Source organism: Branchiostoma lanceolatum, chromosome 7, assembly GCF_035083965.1.
Source record: "Branchiostoma lanceolatum isolate klBraLanc5 chromosome 7, klBraLanc5.hap2, whole genome shotgun sequence".
In the NCBI taxonomy this organism is placed as follows: domain Eukaryota; kingdom Metazoa; phylum Chordata; class Leptocardii; order Amphioxiformes; family Branchiostomatidae; genus Branchiostoma; species Branchiostoma lanceolatum.
This window is the reverse complement of record NC_089728.1, coordinates 7,037,212-7,054,480: the sequence shown is the minus strand read 5'-3', so window position 1 is coordinate 7,054,480 and position 17,269 is coordinate 7,037,212. Positions and strand designations below refer to the sequence as shown.

General features: G+C 40.2%; 1 protein-coding gene across 2 annotated transcripts in view; it reads right to left on the bottom strand.

The window, feature by feature from the left end:
• Positions 1-17,269, bottom strand: part of LOC136438923 (low-density lipoprotein receptor class A domain-containing protein 4-like) — an 80,941-nt gene that overhangs the window by 18,281 nt on the left and 45,391 nt on the right. For both annotated transcript variants that reach the window (XM_066433957.1, XM_066433956.1), the window contains one exon: positions 9,381-9,517. In XM_066433957.1, the coding sequence (XP_066290054.1) occupies positions 9,381-9,517 (137 nt within the window). The remainder of the gene's footprint in view (positions 1-9,380; positions 9,518-17,269) is intronic.

The window sequence follows — 17,269 nt, the reverse complement described above, 5'->3', positions numbered from 1 at the left end:
AAAGATCAAATACAAAAATATGAATTTATTTGAATTTAATTAGATAATTAAGAAATATTTTGAAAGTAACTGCACAAAAACCTCTTTATTTGTAATAATTTCTACATCTATGTGATTATTTAACTTTTAGAAATATTTACAAAAAATGGTAGAAAATGGTTAACAATGGTAGAATGGTGATTGCCCCCATAAAAGTAGGTGCTAATCTGGCCCTTCTGTCTGCCTTTGTACATCTTTAGACTTCACTGCAGGACACCGCTCGGTCCTTTGTGGAAAGCATTCTGCCCTAAACTTCGCAAGGATGTGTGAATTACTTTCTTCCCAGCCCTCTGACCTATTTATAGAGATGTTACAAATAATGGTAGAAAATGGTAAGAAATTGTAAATAATTGTAAATAATGGTAGAATGCTGTTATCATTATTTAGAAACCATTGTAAATATCATATTCTACATCATGAATATTTCTAAAGTTTTAGAAAACTTAAGAAATATTTATAAAGTTGAAATCACATTCAAAATGTTTCAAAAGTATCAAATCTCTTACACAAATAATAACAATAACTTGAAAATAGTTCTAAATTATGACAATAACAACCCTCGCGGTGACTTGGAATGGACTCTATTAACGGGTGCCAGACTATTCAGCATCTAGGTGCACCCACAGTCAAAAATTAGGTGAACAGCTCCAATTTTGGGTGCACATGCAGTGATGCACCCAGTATTTCGAGGGCTGAACCTCAAGCACAGCTGAAGGACGAATGGAACAAGTATAGCATCCTTCATGGTCACCAGTGTAATGTTTCAACTGAAGAGTACCAGACCAGACAGGATTAAAAGTTTCTGCATTACTTATGTCCAGACACACAGACAGGGAGGCATGCGGCTGACTGGTCAACACCAATGTCCTCTGTGCAAGCATTACGGAGGGAAAACTACAGAAATATGTACAGTAGTCCTTTTGCCAATGAACTCAAACCTCAACGCATGTTTGTACAAAGTTTATGGTAATATATTTTTTTTGCCATAAGCTAGAAATATTCTATAGTACTGTATTGCACATCAGAACAGCTAGATGGCATGGCTGAAATTCCTACAACACAGGCTCTAAATTTCTGTTGAGCTTTAGAGAATACATTAGTTGGATTAAGATGACCTAGGTTTAGATTTGAACCTGAATATTGTTACTGCCTTTCGGGTGCGTCGGCGGCAGTTCACTACACTTCCTGGAGACATCATTAAAGAGACTGGGTGCTAAAAGCTGAGGAACTGGCTAATTTGTTTGTCTTCAATATTTTGTAGACTGTTCCCTAAACTCAAACATATAGCACTTTGTTTTCCACACTCCTCTTCTGCATGCAACTACAATGTATGCCTTTCAAAGCGTCGGCCAATTGTATAAATCCCTTTAGGCAAAATATTGTTTTCCGCTACATTGACATCAGTGCACCCGACCCACCCAAAACAACTGTCTCCTGTTGATAATACAAATCAATGAACAGAATGACTGTCGACTGTAGAGTGACTACCTCTACATAACATAAGGACAACCTGCTAAATGTGACCACTTTTGTCGGTCCCTCAGATAATTTTTCCCATTGACACAAGCTTTAAGACTCCTGTCGGTAGTGACCACCTGTCCGCATAGACCAAATTTTATCAGTCCCTGGAATGGTCTTCATTTGATTGTACACGAAACAAGAGTTTAGTACACATGGAAATGATTCCGGTTGGCACTACGTCAGCAGTTGAACTGGAGTCTAAATGTCGTGTCCTTCACCTTCTCTGTCCCATGGTCACTGTCAAACTCGTTCAACTTCATGCACACCCATCGTTATCAATGGAGAATAATCGACTACTGTCTGGGTATGTTCCTTACCCCCTGAGGTGTTGTTAAAATTGCAGCAAAGAGATCAAGGTTGTGGGTCAAGGCAGACACAGCAGGACAAAGAGAGAGACAAACTCGCTTGAAGCTGGTGTGTTACGGCGAAGGGAGGTTATACCAGCTATACAAATACAGATACAGATACAGAAGCTGGAGTGTTATGGCGAAGGGAGGTTATACCAGCTATACAGATACCGATACTGGTGTGTTATGTCGAAGGGCGGTTATACCGGCTGTACAGATACAGATACATTCTTGTCTCGTTTAAGAATTTTAGACTCAACCATTAGGTTAAATAATGCACCTCTTATGACCGCACATCCAATAAAGGAACAATAGACTAGAAACCCCTGGGTGGGCGGGACTGGCGTTATTTGCAGAAATATTGGCCACGCCCAACGCACCATGACCGAACATCAAATAAATAAACAGTATATGGTTGCTATTTCTGGAGATGTTTTGCTTTCTATTTGAAGCACACATGTTGTTTATTCTATTTAAATATTGTTTTCCAAAATTTACTGGATGAACCTTTATGACTGCCTTCCGCAAGAGGACCTTATCATTATATTTTATAGAAGCAGCACCTTACCGCAGTAATCAGGAAAAGAAAGCAAACAGATCCGACCTATCAGTCGGAATGAATGAATGAATGAATGAATGAACGAACGAATAAATGACCTTAAGGGGTCTAGCACTCTTGGAACTTAAGCAAATTTCACTGTGAATTCTTTAAGTTTGCAGCACCTAAATTCTGCAGCACGTAAGGAAATTAAGATCTTGCATTATCACTGAGTCTGTGATTGAAATCACGATGAAAACGGTGGCGCCTACTTTGCTGAGTTTACAGCCAGAAGTGACCGCACAAACCACAAACCTGTGACCACAAAAACCATAAACCTAAAAAAGTGCAAACCGCAAATATTTTGAGATTTACAGTAGTCTTAACAGTCCACTGAGGTTTATGAAAGTCTTAATTTCTAATGCCTTCTTTTCTTGTACTAGTAAAAAAAAAGTATGCTAACTATGCTTATGGTGATTGTTGTACTGCATTGTTCAAACCCAACCCCTTGCAGAAGTGTCGCTGACTTGTTATGAAAAGCGATACAGGCTGCGTTTGAGCAGCTTACTGGCGTTACCGCACACCACAAGAGGGTCGTTGACCCTTAGACAGATGTTACCAAACCAACCAGCTAAAGGTAAGCAGGGATATGTACATACCAACGACTAGTCTGTAGAACTATAATCAGGGCTCGAAATTCTTTTTTTGGGAAATACACACCCAACCAAAAATTAGGTGCACAGAGAAATTTTTGGGTGTTCCACATAAAATAAAGTTGAATGTCAGCAAAACATAAGTTTGACACTACTGCCTCTCTTAAGAACTTCAATCTGTAATACTATCCAGATTTCGAATTGCAACCAAGCAATACATCAAATAAAGTACAACAAAAGGTTATATTGCTTTTTCTGATACAGTACTTACATTTTAAAAATATTCTGTATGCTAGGGTACAAGAGAACCGTTACCCTATAGAGTACACAAATATCTAGGTGCACACAGGTGCACATGCACCCACTATTTTGAGTCCTGATAATGCAGTTTTTTTATGGCCCCTCCCCGGCGTTGACTTTTGCGCCTCTGAAGCGCCATTCAATCAGGCAAACCAATGCCAGGGCTCAAAATACTTGGTGCATGTGCACTTTTGTGCACCCAAAATTGGAGCTGTGCACCTACATATATTTGTGTAAGTTTTGACTGTGGGTGCACCAGTGCACCTAGACATTTTTGATAGGGTAAAGGTACTGTTGTACACTAGCATATAGAATATTATTCAAATTTAGTATCAGAAAAAGCAATAAAAACATTTTCAGGGAAAAACAAATAATTTTTTCAGGGCAGTGAGTGCATGTAGGAGCCCTGGTAGTAAACGGATGGCACCCAGGCTGTACCATACCAATGCACCTATTCCCAGAAATGAAAACGGCACTGCCATGCAAGTCTACCGTCCAACTTGAACTTGTGCGTCTAGACCCGACTGTGGGAAAACATTTTGAGTACACATTCTCTGCTTTCATTGTTTGTTGATATGAATACGATCCTGAATGGAGCCTTGGCACACCGTCAACTCCCACCACTTTGTGAAGAAAAATATGAACAGCCACACCCCAAGAGGTCACGACCCTACCTTCTTAACCTTCTTCATGCCAAGGCAGCCTCTTGGCACCAGAGTTGTGTTGGCAACGGGGTCAGGCAGCAGGGAGAAGGTTATTGTAGACACAAACGTAGCACTGGGTACTTCTCTCTGTGTGGCGCAGCTCAGTGTTATAAATTGGCAACGGTTCAGGTCTAGTATTTTTCTTCTCGGGCGTTTTGGTGTCTCCATAACAGGACCACCTTCCCGACACAAGTTAGGATTTCCACGGGGATGAAAGCGCCTGTTTACACAATCTGCACAGAGAATGCCGAGTTGGCACAGGACAACATGTTCAAGTTCACGGAGTCCATGTTTACGGGATCGCGCGGCGGCGGCATTCCTTCTTCGAGAAAAACAACCATCGCCACCCCGCGACCACCGGCTCAATTAGCGGCGCAAAACAGGGCCACTTACAACCTGCCAAACTTCCGCACATAATGGACTCTTAAGTGCCTGAGATCCGATTACAACCCTCCTTCTGCAGGGGTAATTCAGGTTCAGAGAAAGCTGGGAAGAAATAGTCCACACTCACGGTGTTCATACAAATTTTACGGAATTCATACAAGTTTTACGGAATATGACTTTTACTAGTTTTGGTTTACAGGATTCATACGATCCACTCGTAAGAAACATACAAATTTTACAGACTTCATTTGAGTAAAGAGTATATATTCCGTAAAACTTGTATGAATTCTGTAAAATTCATATATTTCTTACGAGTGGATTGTATGAATTCCATAAAATTCAGATGATTCTTAGTAGTGCATCGCATCAATTCCATAAAATTTGTATGAATACTTATATACTAGTCCTCCCTGACTCAGGTGGCTGTCTGGACCAAACATAGCACCCTGCCAAAACCTCTGGTAACCACTGGAACAATGGGAGGTGCTTTGTAAGACCACTGACCTCAAGTACTACACACCAAGTACAGTCAAACCTGTACAAGTGATCATTGACTCCAAGCAGAGGTTGGTGGAGAAGATTGTGACCTTTTTATCTATGCCCCGTTTTCTGCCAACACTCTCCACCAACAGAAAACTGGACTTACATGTATATCATATTCTAAAAAGTTCACAATCCTCTCCCCCAACCTCTGCTTGGAGAGTACAAGTGATCACCTCTACCCAATCACCACCTGGGCGATGCTACCTCTTCAACTTGACCACTCTTGCTAGTCCCTTAGATCATTTTTCCCATTGACACAAGCATTAAGATTCTTGTCTATGGTAAACCACCTGTCCACATAGACCAGGTCCCCTGAGTGGTCTTCTTGGATAGTCTTGATTGAGCATCAAGAACATGATAAAAGAAAATCCAAACCTGAAAGTTAAAGCTATTCCAGGAAACAAGATGTGTTTCTACTTTCTTGGTATCATTACATAATAAAGTCTGCAAGACACACAATCAGATTTAGAGTCTGGTGAGAAAACCTCAATGAAAGTCGACCTTTTAGACTTGGGCAAGGCTTCTCAAAACAAAAGACATGTCCCATTGCCAGGTGTCTCACCGTGAGACTTTCTAAATGACTGACTTTCAAGTGCCAAAAAATGACAGAAGAAATTTCTGTGCCCAACTATGGAAACATCAGAATAACTGGATGGAACCCTGTCAAGTTTGGCTAAGCCTGCCATGGTTTCTTAAAGGAAACCCAAGCAATATTAAGGCCTGAAAATCAGATTTTTAAAGTCAATTTATTTAGTAATTTCTATACATGAGTAGTTCAAACAACACTATCACAATGTATAGCAACGTCCATGATGCAAAAATATGACTTCATTTTAATGTGAGCACTCACTGAAGATTGTTGCCGGGGTTTTTTGTAGGCTCGCAAAACTAAGGGGATCATTGTATGGCATGTTTTTGCACGGTTTTAGATTGCTCAAAGTCTGAAGTTATTACACAAATGTGCTAGACAGTGTTAGCAAATGTCACTACAATGAAGATTTCAGCATTTTTTTTATTTCCATTTTTTTGTCCCTAATATTGCTTTGGTTGCCTTTAGTTTAAAACACATTTCTTCTACAACGGCTTTTGTTCAGGTCACGTGGCATAGGCTTCGGGTCATTTCAACTTGAGAAGGGTCAGAGGACTGACCAAAAGCTTGTTGGTGAGTGTTTTATATTGCGTATGGAGATAACGTGTCAAAATCTTACTACATTCATATATCAGGTGACCAGCCCCTCCAGCTCTGTCCTGTCACTTGCTACATTATGTAATCAAACACCACAGGGTGTTGGTTACATGTCCAGTAACCATGGTGACAGCTATCTGGTCTGTTTCGAGAAGAATCTGAGCAAAAACAGTAAGTTTCCCTTCCGTGAAGATAAAGGTAAAAAGGTGTGGCAGGACTTTTCCCTTGACCCTTTGCTCACAATTAATCATGGTTCAACTACAAGGTCTTAGTTGAAGTTTTTATTCATGTGTAAGATTTAGGCAACAAAACGTAACCAGAAATCTAACCATTTATTACCCAGGATTGTCTCCAGCTTTAGATTTTTGTCCCCCAAACTAGGTGGGGGTCTGGGAGTGTCCCTCCTCACAAAATTATGGCAGTTCAAACCCCTGAAATGCTATTTCACACATTGCCCGAAGCAAATTTGATTCAACTGGAAGTTGGAAGCCCATGTTCTTACTTTGTCCCATGTTGATATTTTGTGTTTTTGAGTCTGTCATTCCAAGCAGATGAAAACATACTTTCATGTCACGAAGTTTGGATTTTTGGACAGACCACCTTTACCTCTTACGAAGTTGGCTGGGGAAAAACTGTAAGCCATGCATTTAAGTACACATTTCCTAGGGGAAATGCCCAATAAATCAATTAATCCTCTTAACAGGTTTATAACGTTCTAAGCAGTGCAGTTTAACACATCATTAAGTGATAAATTACTAGTAAATTACTGAGTAAAAATGTCAAGGTAAAACATGTATGAAAGTTACTCTAGTCTTGAATTGGGGTGAGACCGGATACAAACTAAGTCGAGCTTGGGAACGTACATTTTTCTTACTACTGTGCCACCAAGTGTTGAGAACGAAGAGAAGTACAAGTAGGCTCGAAACACTGGGTGCATGTGACTTTTTGTGGACCCAAAATTAGAGCTGTGCACTAATTTTTGACAGTGGATGCACCGATGCACCTAGATATTTGTAGGGCTACATGTGTAAGAGTACTATTGTACACTAGTAACACTCTAACAGTGTGTTGAAAATATTGCTGCATTACTCTTTTGAAATTAAAGCTAATAGAATTTCAGATCCAAGCTCTAAAGAGAGGCGATAAGGTCTGTGATTTAGATTTTGCTGACAATAAAAGTGACATTCTTCTTTTGAATATTCTATGTAAATGTGCGCACAATTTTTTTTCTGTGCTCCTAAATTATTAGGTTAGGTACACCAGGTATTCTTGAAATGAATTTCGAGCCCTGCTGTAACAGTTGTAAAAGTCGATAGATGATATTGATAATGACAGAGGAAGTGCAACTATTTCTGTACCAGGCATGCGCAGTGACTTCTGACCTGTTGAGCATCTCGAGGGCACTCGAACAGATCAAGATTTATTGTGTCTGTCCAGGCCATGTGGCTGTTCATTTTAACCCCTGAAAGACCAACAGTGCCAAGGTGTGTCCCCCTACCTTCTACAACTGTATCCAAGGTCTTGCTGATGTAATACACTCAACTGATGTAACGTTGGACTTTTGAAAAGTGGAGATATTATAAATGGTAAAGTACCGTAGTGGATACAGGAACTTGACTATCCCTACGTGAAAATGGTATGATCCGGTTGACCTTTGTCCCCTGCTGGTATCCGGTACACCTGTGGTTCACCTGACATGACCCCAGCTCTCCAGGCTAGACTTTTGTGTAATCGGGTGTCTGGCTACGGTGTTTGCCAAGCAAAAGCAGCCTAACAACGGCGGCGAACACTTGTGTTTTTTTCGGGGCAAGTCCACATCTAAAATGGCACTAGCTGAACTTCAACTTTGACCAACTTTCTCCAAGTAAACAAGAACATACGTCTCTTTAATTCCTACAGCAAACCTCTATCATTGTCACATAGAAAGATGTAACCAGTAGGTTGAAGACTACACGCTGTCAGCTATAGGGATGTGAGGACAGCTAAACAATGGGGGCATGCTGTATCACAACCAGTAGGTACCCATCTGATTAATGAGGCTGTTGTAACATGCTCGAGACAATCATTTTACGTCTCTTCCGAAAGAATGTACTGGCAACTTAGTACAATCCTGGCTAGCTGAACTTCAACTTGAACCAGCTAATCACCAACCAGGACAGAGATTACCACGTACACATGTCTCTTCCCTACAGAACACCTTTATCATTGTCAAAAACAAAAACGCAACCAGCAGATCACAAACAACATTGTACACACCAACAGCCCTAGGGCGCTGTCTGGGCTTAGGTGCGCAGATGACATTCCAACCAAGGTGAGGGTCCCACCATGTCTTTGTCACAGAATAGGGGACGCTTAAGGCAATCCATAACTTGCATCAATGAGTGTTTTCACATGACGTCATAGCTATAGGGAGACCAAAATGAAGGCGGACGAAGCTATCTGCATTCTGTGAATCGTACCTCAAGCATTTTGGGACATCTAGAGATCTTCTCAAGACAAGAGACCATGTCAAATAACGTCTTACAAGTGTGTATAGCTTACGTGTTTATAGTTTACGGAAGAGAATACTAAAAGAACACATTGAAAATTTCAAACAAGATTTTAAAACAGTGTACGCTTGATTATTTTGGCGTGTAACACTGACGTCATAGGGATACTAGCATGGGGGCTGACACAGGTATCTGCATTTCCAGCGAATCGTAGCTCAAGCGTTTTTGGACATTCAGAGATCTTCTGACCATCTGAAATAACCTCTTTTGAGTGTGTATAGCTGACAGAAGGGAGTACTAAAAGAACACATGAAAAATTGCTAACAACATCTTAAAATGCAGTGTTACTCTTGAGCTACGATCCATTGAAATGCAAATGGTGGACACCAACATGACAGTCAACACCTGTCTTCTTCAATGATATGGAAAGTGAATGAAAATCCTCTATCCCTGTGTCCACTCAGCCCTGTAACTGGTGTTTTGGCATGTTTCAATTTTGTTACGTATTCTGTTGTTTTAATTCAGTGTGAACTAATGCATGTGTAGCTGTACGAATACTGTTTTAAACTTAATCATATCACAACACACAACCACAACACCTGGTTCATCTCTATATTGTATATCTGTAAAAAAATGTATGTGGTTATATTGTGGTAGTAAGTAATCGCTGACTTACCCGCTCTCTCTGACTTCGGCGTTCCATCCAAGAATTTCTTGCGCGCTTGTAATGGTTGAAAATGCAGCTAATCACTGCCACGGTCACAGTCACTGCTACCACGATAAGGATGATCTGGATAAACTCTGTATTTTGTGCTGAAACAAGAAAGAAAACCTCATTATCTATTCATCTACTGTCAATCCATTTAACATTGCTGTCAGTGATTTTATTTTTAGCGGTTGGGAGTAAAGGGCATTTGAATTTGAATTTCAACGCTGGGAACAAACATCTAGCCTGGAATCCAAACCTATTATAGCTCCCGAGTCTCCTCTCCGCTATTTGCGGGGAGGAGACTCGGGAGCTATAATAGGTTTGGATTCCAGGCTAACAAACATCACTGTCTAAAATATTAGTTATCAAAATTTCTTTCACTATGATGAAATTTTAGCGGTTGACTAGTGACTGTTAAAGTAGCTAAAACTTATAAAAATAAGTTACCATTAACAAATCAAGAATTACAGTATTTCATCTTAAGACAGCCCCTACAACTTATAAAAGTTGATTCCGAAGAGGGCCCAGCATATACAGGACAAGACATGTTTACAATCAGTCAAGTGGAGACACAAGTGGAAGACATTCAGTAGAACAAAAACGAAATTGTTGTCTATAAGTCAAATTCAATTCAAGTTCAGGAAAGATCATGCAAAAGTTGAAAATGTATGGAAATTTTCTTTTCCCAAATCTTTATTGTTGAAGAGTGACAGGATACTTTATAGCAACTTGATGAAATACAAATCTAAAAACAATTATAAAGAAATTTAAAAGAAAATATTGAATCTTCAACAAGATGATGTAAAATTTTTTTACATCAAATAATTCTTCAGCATTACTCTATCCACCAACATAAATGTACATCATAAAACACATCCCTAAATTATTCAATATCATCACACGCCAACTGTACATGTATATATGTACTATGTAACTAAAAAGTACACTATCAGAACAATGCACACAGTATATTCTTAATGGTTTGGTGCACTTTGAATGTGGAAATCTTTGATAACACAGTGGACGGCTATCATGCCAACTTCAAGTTTAGTGTTTGATATTCATAAAACACACATCCGGTAGACAATTTACCAACTGAAGTTGAAATGACATGGAAATGTTTAAAACATTTCTCCCTATTCACACCAAAGGAAAACAACCTTTAGATTTAGGTTCAATATTTCAGATTGTCATAAAAAACACATCCGGTAGACAATTTATCAAATGAAGTTGAAATGACATGGTAATGTTTAAAAGACTTCTCTATAGATACAAATAAAAGGAAAACAAACTTTAAGAGGGCCATTCCACACAAAAAAGGAACTCCTGATAAGGCATTTCCATGTAGGCCCATTGGATCGCAAAGAGTTCACTGAAAGAAACTAATTAACTTTTTATTTTCAAGTTAATCGGATGTTTCATGGTTGAGATATTTGCAATTTAACATTCAAATTTAGGGCCTTTGTTTTTGTGGCTTCAGATTTCGGAGTGGTGTTCCACGCCCCCTCCCCACCCTCCAAACAAAATGACACAAATTCGTTGAATGTGGAAACCAGCTGCGAAGCGGGATCGAATGAGAGGCGGCACCTCCGCCGTTCACGCCTGGCTGACTCTGAGAGGACGTCATGACTATTCCCACCTGTGCACTGTACGCTGGACGCCTGCCATCACGTCCACAACCAGACAAACCCAACAGCCAATAACAAGGTGACGTCGCACATGCCTTACGTGGAGAAACCTAGGCAAACTTTGGAAGAAAAGAAATCCAAGAGGGCCAAATTGCACAGGGGCTGCTGGGCCAATGACAACAGCATATAAATCATCCCTTTCTGACACAAAGGGTGACCTGGAAGTTGGGACAAGTACACAGACCAGAGGGGAGGGGATAAGACACAAGATCCTCTCTCTACCACACTAACCAGCTGGCTTTTACTATCTGCTTTACGGCAGAGCGAGAGGCCATGGTCGGTTCCTAACAGACTGCGTAGCTGCGAACGTGCCCGCATCGATTTCGCCGCAGTAAATACGGCGCGATCCTCCTCCCCTCCCACAAACACGCAGCTCCGAGACCTCAGACGCCCAAATTTTACTAACTAGACACGACCCACCAGCCCGTCTGGCTTTCACCAGACATGGTGATAAAGTAGGCCGATCGGCCAGGCCTGTTTACCCTCCTGTATCATGCCCCTGGTATAAACACGTCCCGGCTGCACCTACATGCATGGTTGTGTCGCAGCACTCCTGGAGCCTCCCCCTGCCCGGCCTGGTCACCTTGTCCTGCAGGCCAACCCAACGCCTGGTTCCTATCTCCCACTCCCAAATGCGGCGCAGACCTACGTACGTGGGCACTTCAGCTGCAGTCGGGTAGACTTAACTTCTTTGCATGTGACACCGGGGTTGACCTCAGCTGTCTATCCCGGCTTTGTTTGTTTTCTACCCCAGACACTATCAGTCCTCCGTGACATTTATGTTCTCATTTGCATAAACCCCCTAAAACCATTTGTCTGGACGCCGGCCAAGTCGGGAACAACTACTTGGCAGTGCCAATATAGGACTCATAGAAGCATTCCAAGCACACTCTTTCTTCAACCACAATGGCCAGATCAAGAGATAGTTTGGATAGTGATTAAAAAACATACCTTTAGGCCATAGCAATCTAATTTGTTGGTTATCGTACAACTCTGAACTTTGACATGAAAACAGTCTAAAGGAAAGTCTGTACTTGGCAGTTACCGCACTCTTTCTTCAACCACAATGGCCAGATCAAGAGATATCTTAAGAATACTTTGGAGAGTGATTAAAAAATATACCTACAGGCCACCCCAATTCAACTTGTTGGTTATCGTATAACTCTGAACATGAAAACATAGTCTGAAGGAAAAGTCTATACTTGGCAGTGCCAATATAGGACCCATGCAGGTATTCTCCTATAGGCCACCCCAATTCAATTTGTTGGTTAGTGGGCAATGGTGAACTTAAACATGAAAACAGATTAAGGAAAAGTCTATACTTGTCAGTGCCAATGGGACCAATACAAGCAGTCACTGCAAACTCTCTCTTCAACCACAATGTAGATCAAGAGATACTGAGTACTCATCATAAAATTGATAACAACTTTCCTACTTACTATGCATAAAAGACCATACTTTTCATAACAAGTACAGTCAAACCTGTATTAGCGGTCACCTTTGCATAGCGGCCACCTGCTCATAGTGGTCACTTTTTGTCGGTCCCTTGGATTTTTCCCATTGACATAAGCATTAAGAATTAGGCTATAGCGGCCACCTGTCCAACGCGGTCGCGGCCAGACGATTTTCGGTCCCGCGAGTACAGTAACACTGCCGATAACGGTCAATGTGCGCCGGTGGAAGCTGCATCGCCACCGCACGCCAGGTTCAAAATCTTCATTTTTTCACGCAGTTATCAAGTTTATGTGAACTCAACTTGACAGGATAATAATAAAGAAAACAAGAATGTTTCAATGTCGGCCCAATATTTCCGTTTTCCCCGGGAATTCATCGGAAAATGTGCCCAAACACGATTTTCAAAATGGCGGAGCAGTATAAAGGTCATCGGAAGACACCACTGTTGCAGAGGTATAGTGTGTTAAATTTATTTTGCTGCAAACTATCACTGAGGATAATTACTTAACCAAAAGTTTCAAACTAGATATGAATAACATTACTATGATGTAAAATTTGGGCTGTTGCAATTTTCTGAAAAGAAATAAGCCCTCAACAGAGCGACCTTCCTCTCATTACCCTATTAGCATAATGGTAGAAGCCGATCATGACAAGCAAACAACAACAGACTAAGGAAAATTGTCGCCACGATTTTATGTTTGAAAACGGTCGAAAACGAACAGTAAGTAGCAACTGAGCAACATATATTTTGTTCTTAACTAACTAGGTGGCATTTTGCTGCGAATGACTTTGTTTCATATGATTAAAACTCGTTGGTGACGCGTGTGCCGGCAGCAAAGCAGTCGCGAAGGATCAAGAGTAGAGTATAGCGATGCTGCGCTGGTCTGTTCAGACATGAAGCTCGAGCAAGCCATGGATTTTGGAGTTGGCAGATACAATAATTCTTTTTCAAGCCCATAATAGAAGTAAAAGAACTGCTGCCTTGGACTTTAATGGCCGGTTACAGGCAGCCGCTATAAGCGCGATTCAATCAGGCTACACCAAAAAGTGGCTACATTGGCCAAGAGGGCGTTCACTTGTACAGGTTAGACAACATTCAGTCAAAATCAAGTAACATCCATGATTATATAAATTTTTAGATAAGGTGCACCTGCATTCTCAATAACGAATTTCAAGCTCTGTATAATACTAGTAACATCCCATGTTTATGGCAATCCTATCATTTCGTTATTACATGAAAATCAGCTCACAACGTGTAATTTCTACACCTTTGGTCCTATCATCTGGTATAAAGACATTGTGGCACTTTGACCATACCTATGCAAATGAGGTCTGTATTTACCGACTTTGAAGCTCATAATATTTGTGCCTATAAGGTACAAAGGTCTGATATTCTCTTTTTGTCAAAACTATATCTGCCACTTGAAAAAAAGTTTTTTTCCTAATGGGACCTGGGGAAGGGGAGTTTTCTTGTTGTTTAAAGTTTGTGGTTGAAACAATTCCATAGAACAGTAGGCTACAGTAGTAAACAGTAGGGAACAGAAGTAGTACACGGGAAATGCATCTTCCCAGTGGAGATGTCAAGTTGCAAAACCCGCGAAAACGAAACCTCTGTGAACATGTCAAAGTCAGCAGTAAAACTGACCGTATTTCGAGCCATGGCCGTGTACCCTTGGCTACCCCCTGGCAGACATTTCCACCTCAACTTTTCGCGTGGACTTGATTTCACAGTAGCAGGAGAAGGGACGTTTTCTAGATTTTGTTGTGGTAGAAACAATTCCACAGAACAGTAGTAATACACTGGAAATGCATACTGTAAATCCATTTAATATTGCGGTTGGCAATTTTAGCGGTTTGGGGAAAAGTTAACAGTTCACTGCATCTAATTCTAACGGTGGGAACAAACGTCACTGTCCCAATTGTTAGTGATCAAATATTTGCAATGACAAAATTTTAGTGGTTGAGAGGTGACCATTAAAGTAGCTAAAATTAAGTTACAGTTAGCAAATCAAGAATTACAGTATTCCCAGCATAGAGGTCACATCAAAATCCGCGAAAACGAAACCTCTGCGAACCTGTAAAAAAACTGTCAGTATTTCGAGCCTGGGCCACGCTCCCTTGGCTGCCCCCTGGTACACACCTCCACCTCCAGAATGAAAGCAATCCCAAGCCTATTAAAACCGCCCATTATCAGGACCAGACACCTTGTTTGAGTTGTACCAAGCAGACCCATTTTCATACTGGGGGTCAGGCAGGGCTAACAGCACCAAGTCTGACTGATGGTCATGTCCTTCCTAATGTAGCTGATACCACTTTATATGCCAGGCTTAGCACTGAATATTACCGCCTGAAGATATCAGACACTGGAAACATGCAACCCCACGCTACCACTCATTTCATTTATTTTATTTATACAGGGCAATTACACTCAGGCTGTGAAGCCTTTTTTTCAGGTATCCCTGATTTCACATATAAAAACACAAACTACAACTATAGTAATTACACAGTAACAATAATAAACTATCAATCATAAAAGCAATGTTACATACAGTACAGATATAAATTGCCTCCACCACTGCTGGCGTTCTGAGCCATAAAAAAGTCTCGTCTGGTATTAGAAGTAATCTTTTTTATTGAAATAAACATACAAATTACATCTTATGGATGGCTTCCTAGAGTGCACACAGCAGATGCAATACAAGAGTGCCAAAAAGTTTAGCTACACGTATATATATATATATATATATATATATATATATATATATATATACCATCTCTACACATATTCTATAAAAAATGTATTATCCTATTTTCAGTTAACTTTTGGAATGGTTTACTTATACTTAGATTTCAGGCGTATAAATATTTGAACCCCTACACGATGATTCTCCTTCTTTCAAAAAACATGCCATGCTAAAAGTAACAAATCTATAGATGTAAGCCATAATGATTACATTTTGGTAGCAGTATATGATTATAAGCCAAGAATGCATCATTACCCACGCCACCTAGAGAAGCTTAACCTTCTCCCTGCTGCCTAACCCAGTAACCAATACAAATTTGGTGCCAAACGGCTACCTTAGCTTGCCGGAGGTTGATAAACTTAAAACTATTTGAACTGAACAAGAGTTCCCCCAAACACCTCATTCACAATGAGGTGCTCATACAGTAAAGGATTTGTAAAAATTATGACCATAGTATGTCCAGAACATGAGATATCAAAACCTGTTAGAACTGCTGCAGTGCCGTAGGCAGCAGCTAGGAGGCCCAATATCTGATCTTCGTTTTCCCGACACCTACCCACCTACCAAATACAATGTATCATAAAGATTTATTCATAGCTTCTTGGGTTATGCTGTCTACAAACAAACACAAACGGCACTGAACATAACCTTCTTGGACAAGAGAAATATACATTATATACAGTGTAATTGCACAAATAATCTTGGATTACCTTATTAGAAGGCCCACCTACCGAAAGATTTTGGTTCACAAAAGATTTTGGTTCACGCTGTGTATGGTTTCTATTATTCAGATGTGAGAGGACCCAGACCAATTCTTCAAAGCACTTAACAATGATTCATGACACATTCTATATCCCCAAAGCACCAGACACTTTTCAATGCCAAGGTTACAACCACAGTTAACAAATCGAATCAGCCTGCCATCAGAGTGCACTCCTCACAGTCCATTTGGACTAAACGAAGTTGTGATGGTTTTCATACTGTAGTTCTTGATTTAGAAACTGTTGGAAATGTCACATTCCACATCATGAATATTTCTGAAGTTTTAGAAAACCATCTCTTACACAAATAATTACAATAAATGGAAAACATTTGTAAATAATGACGATAACAACCCTCTTGTTGACTTGAAATGAAAACATTTACGGTTACTTAATTTCAGCGACTTTTACGGTCACTAGTCAACCCCTAAAATTCCATCATTGCAAATATTTGAACATTTCAATTTTGGCTGTTGCAAAATTAGACATAGGACATCTACCCTTCTGAATCAATTTGAAGATTTGACAGGAGAAGAAGAAGAAATATTCTCATTTAGAAAAGACAACATATTTCGTCAATACCAATGGGGTGAAATATAATGATACAAATGTGGGCTTTTCACATAATAACTCATGCAATCCAGTTTTTTTCTAGTACAAAACATTAATATTTAGGTTGCTAAGAATCATTGAACATGTACATTTGTAATAGAATCCGGCACTAATGTCAGTAATAGCCAGCCCACCAGGTTTGACCTGTTACAGAACTGGACGTTTAAATCCCCCCTTGTTATAGCCAGGGGCACCAGGAGCTGTCTGTCAGTCAGGAAGTCGAAATAGGTCGGGTCATCATTTGACCTTTCGGTGCACTCTGGCTGGTGGACCCAAGGACACAGTTTGATGTTTGAACAGGGCTCGAAATTCACCTTTGGGAATAGCCTAGAAATTTAGGTGCAAGGAAAATAAAGTTTAATTTGACATTCTATAGCTAACTCCAAAATCCCAAATAAGTAATATAACTAGAAATCTAAGTGTACTGAAAAAAAATTTGGCGCAAAACATGACTTAATGTAGAATCAATGCAGCAAAATCTTCAGAACTTTGATTTGAACTTCTATAGCTAACTTCATAATCCCAAATAAGTGTAATACAACAATGGTTTTACTGGAAATTTAGGTGCACAGAAAAATATTGGGTGCAAAGCATGA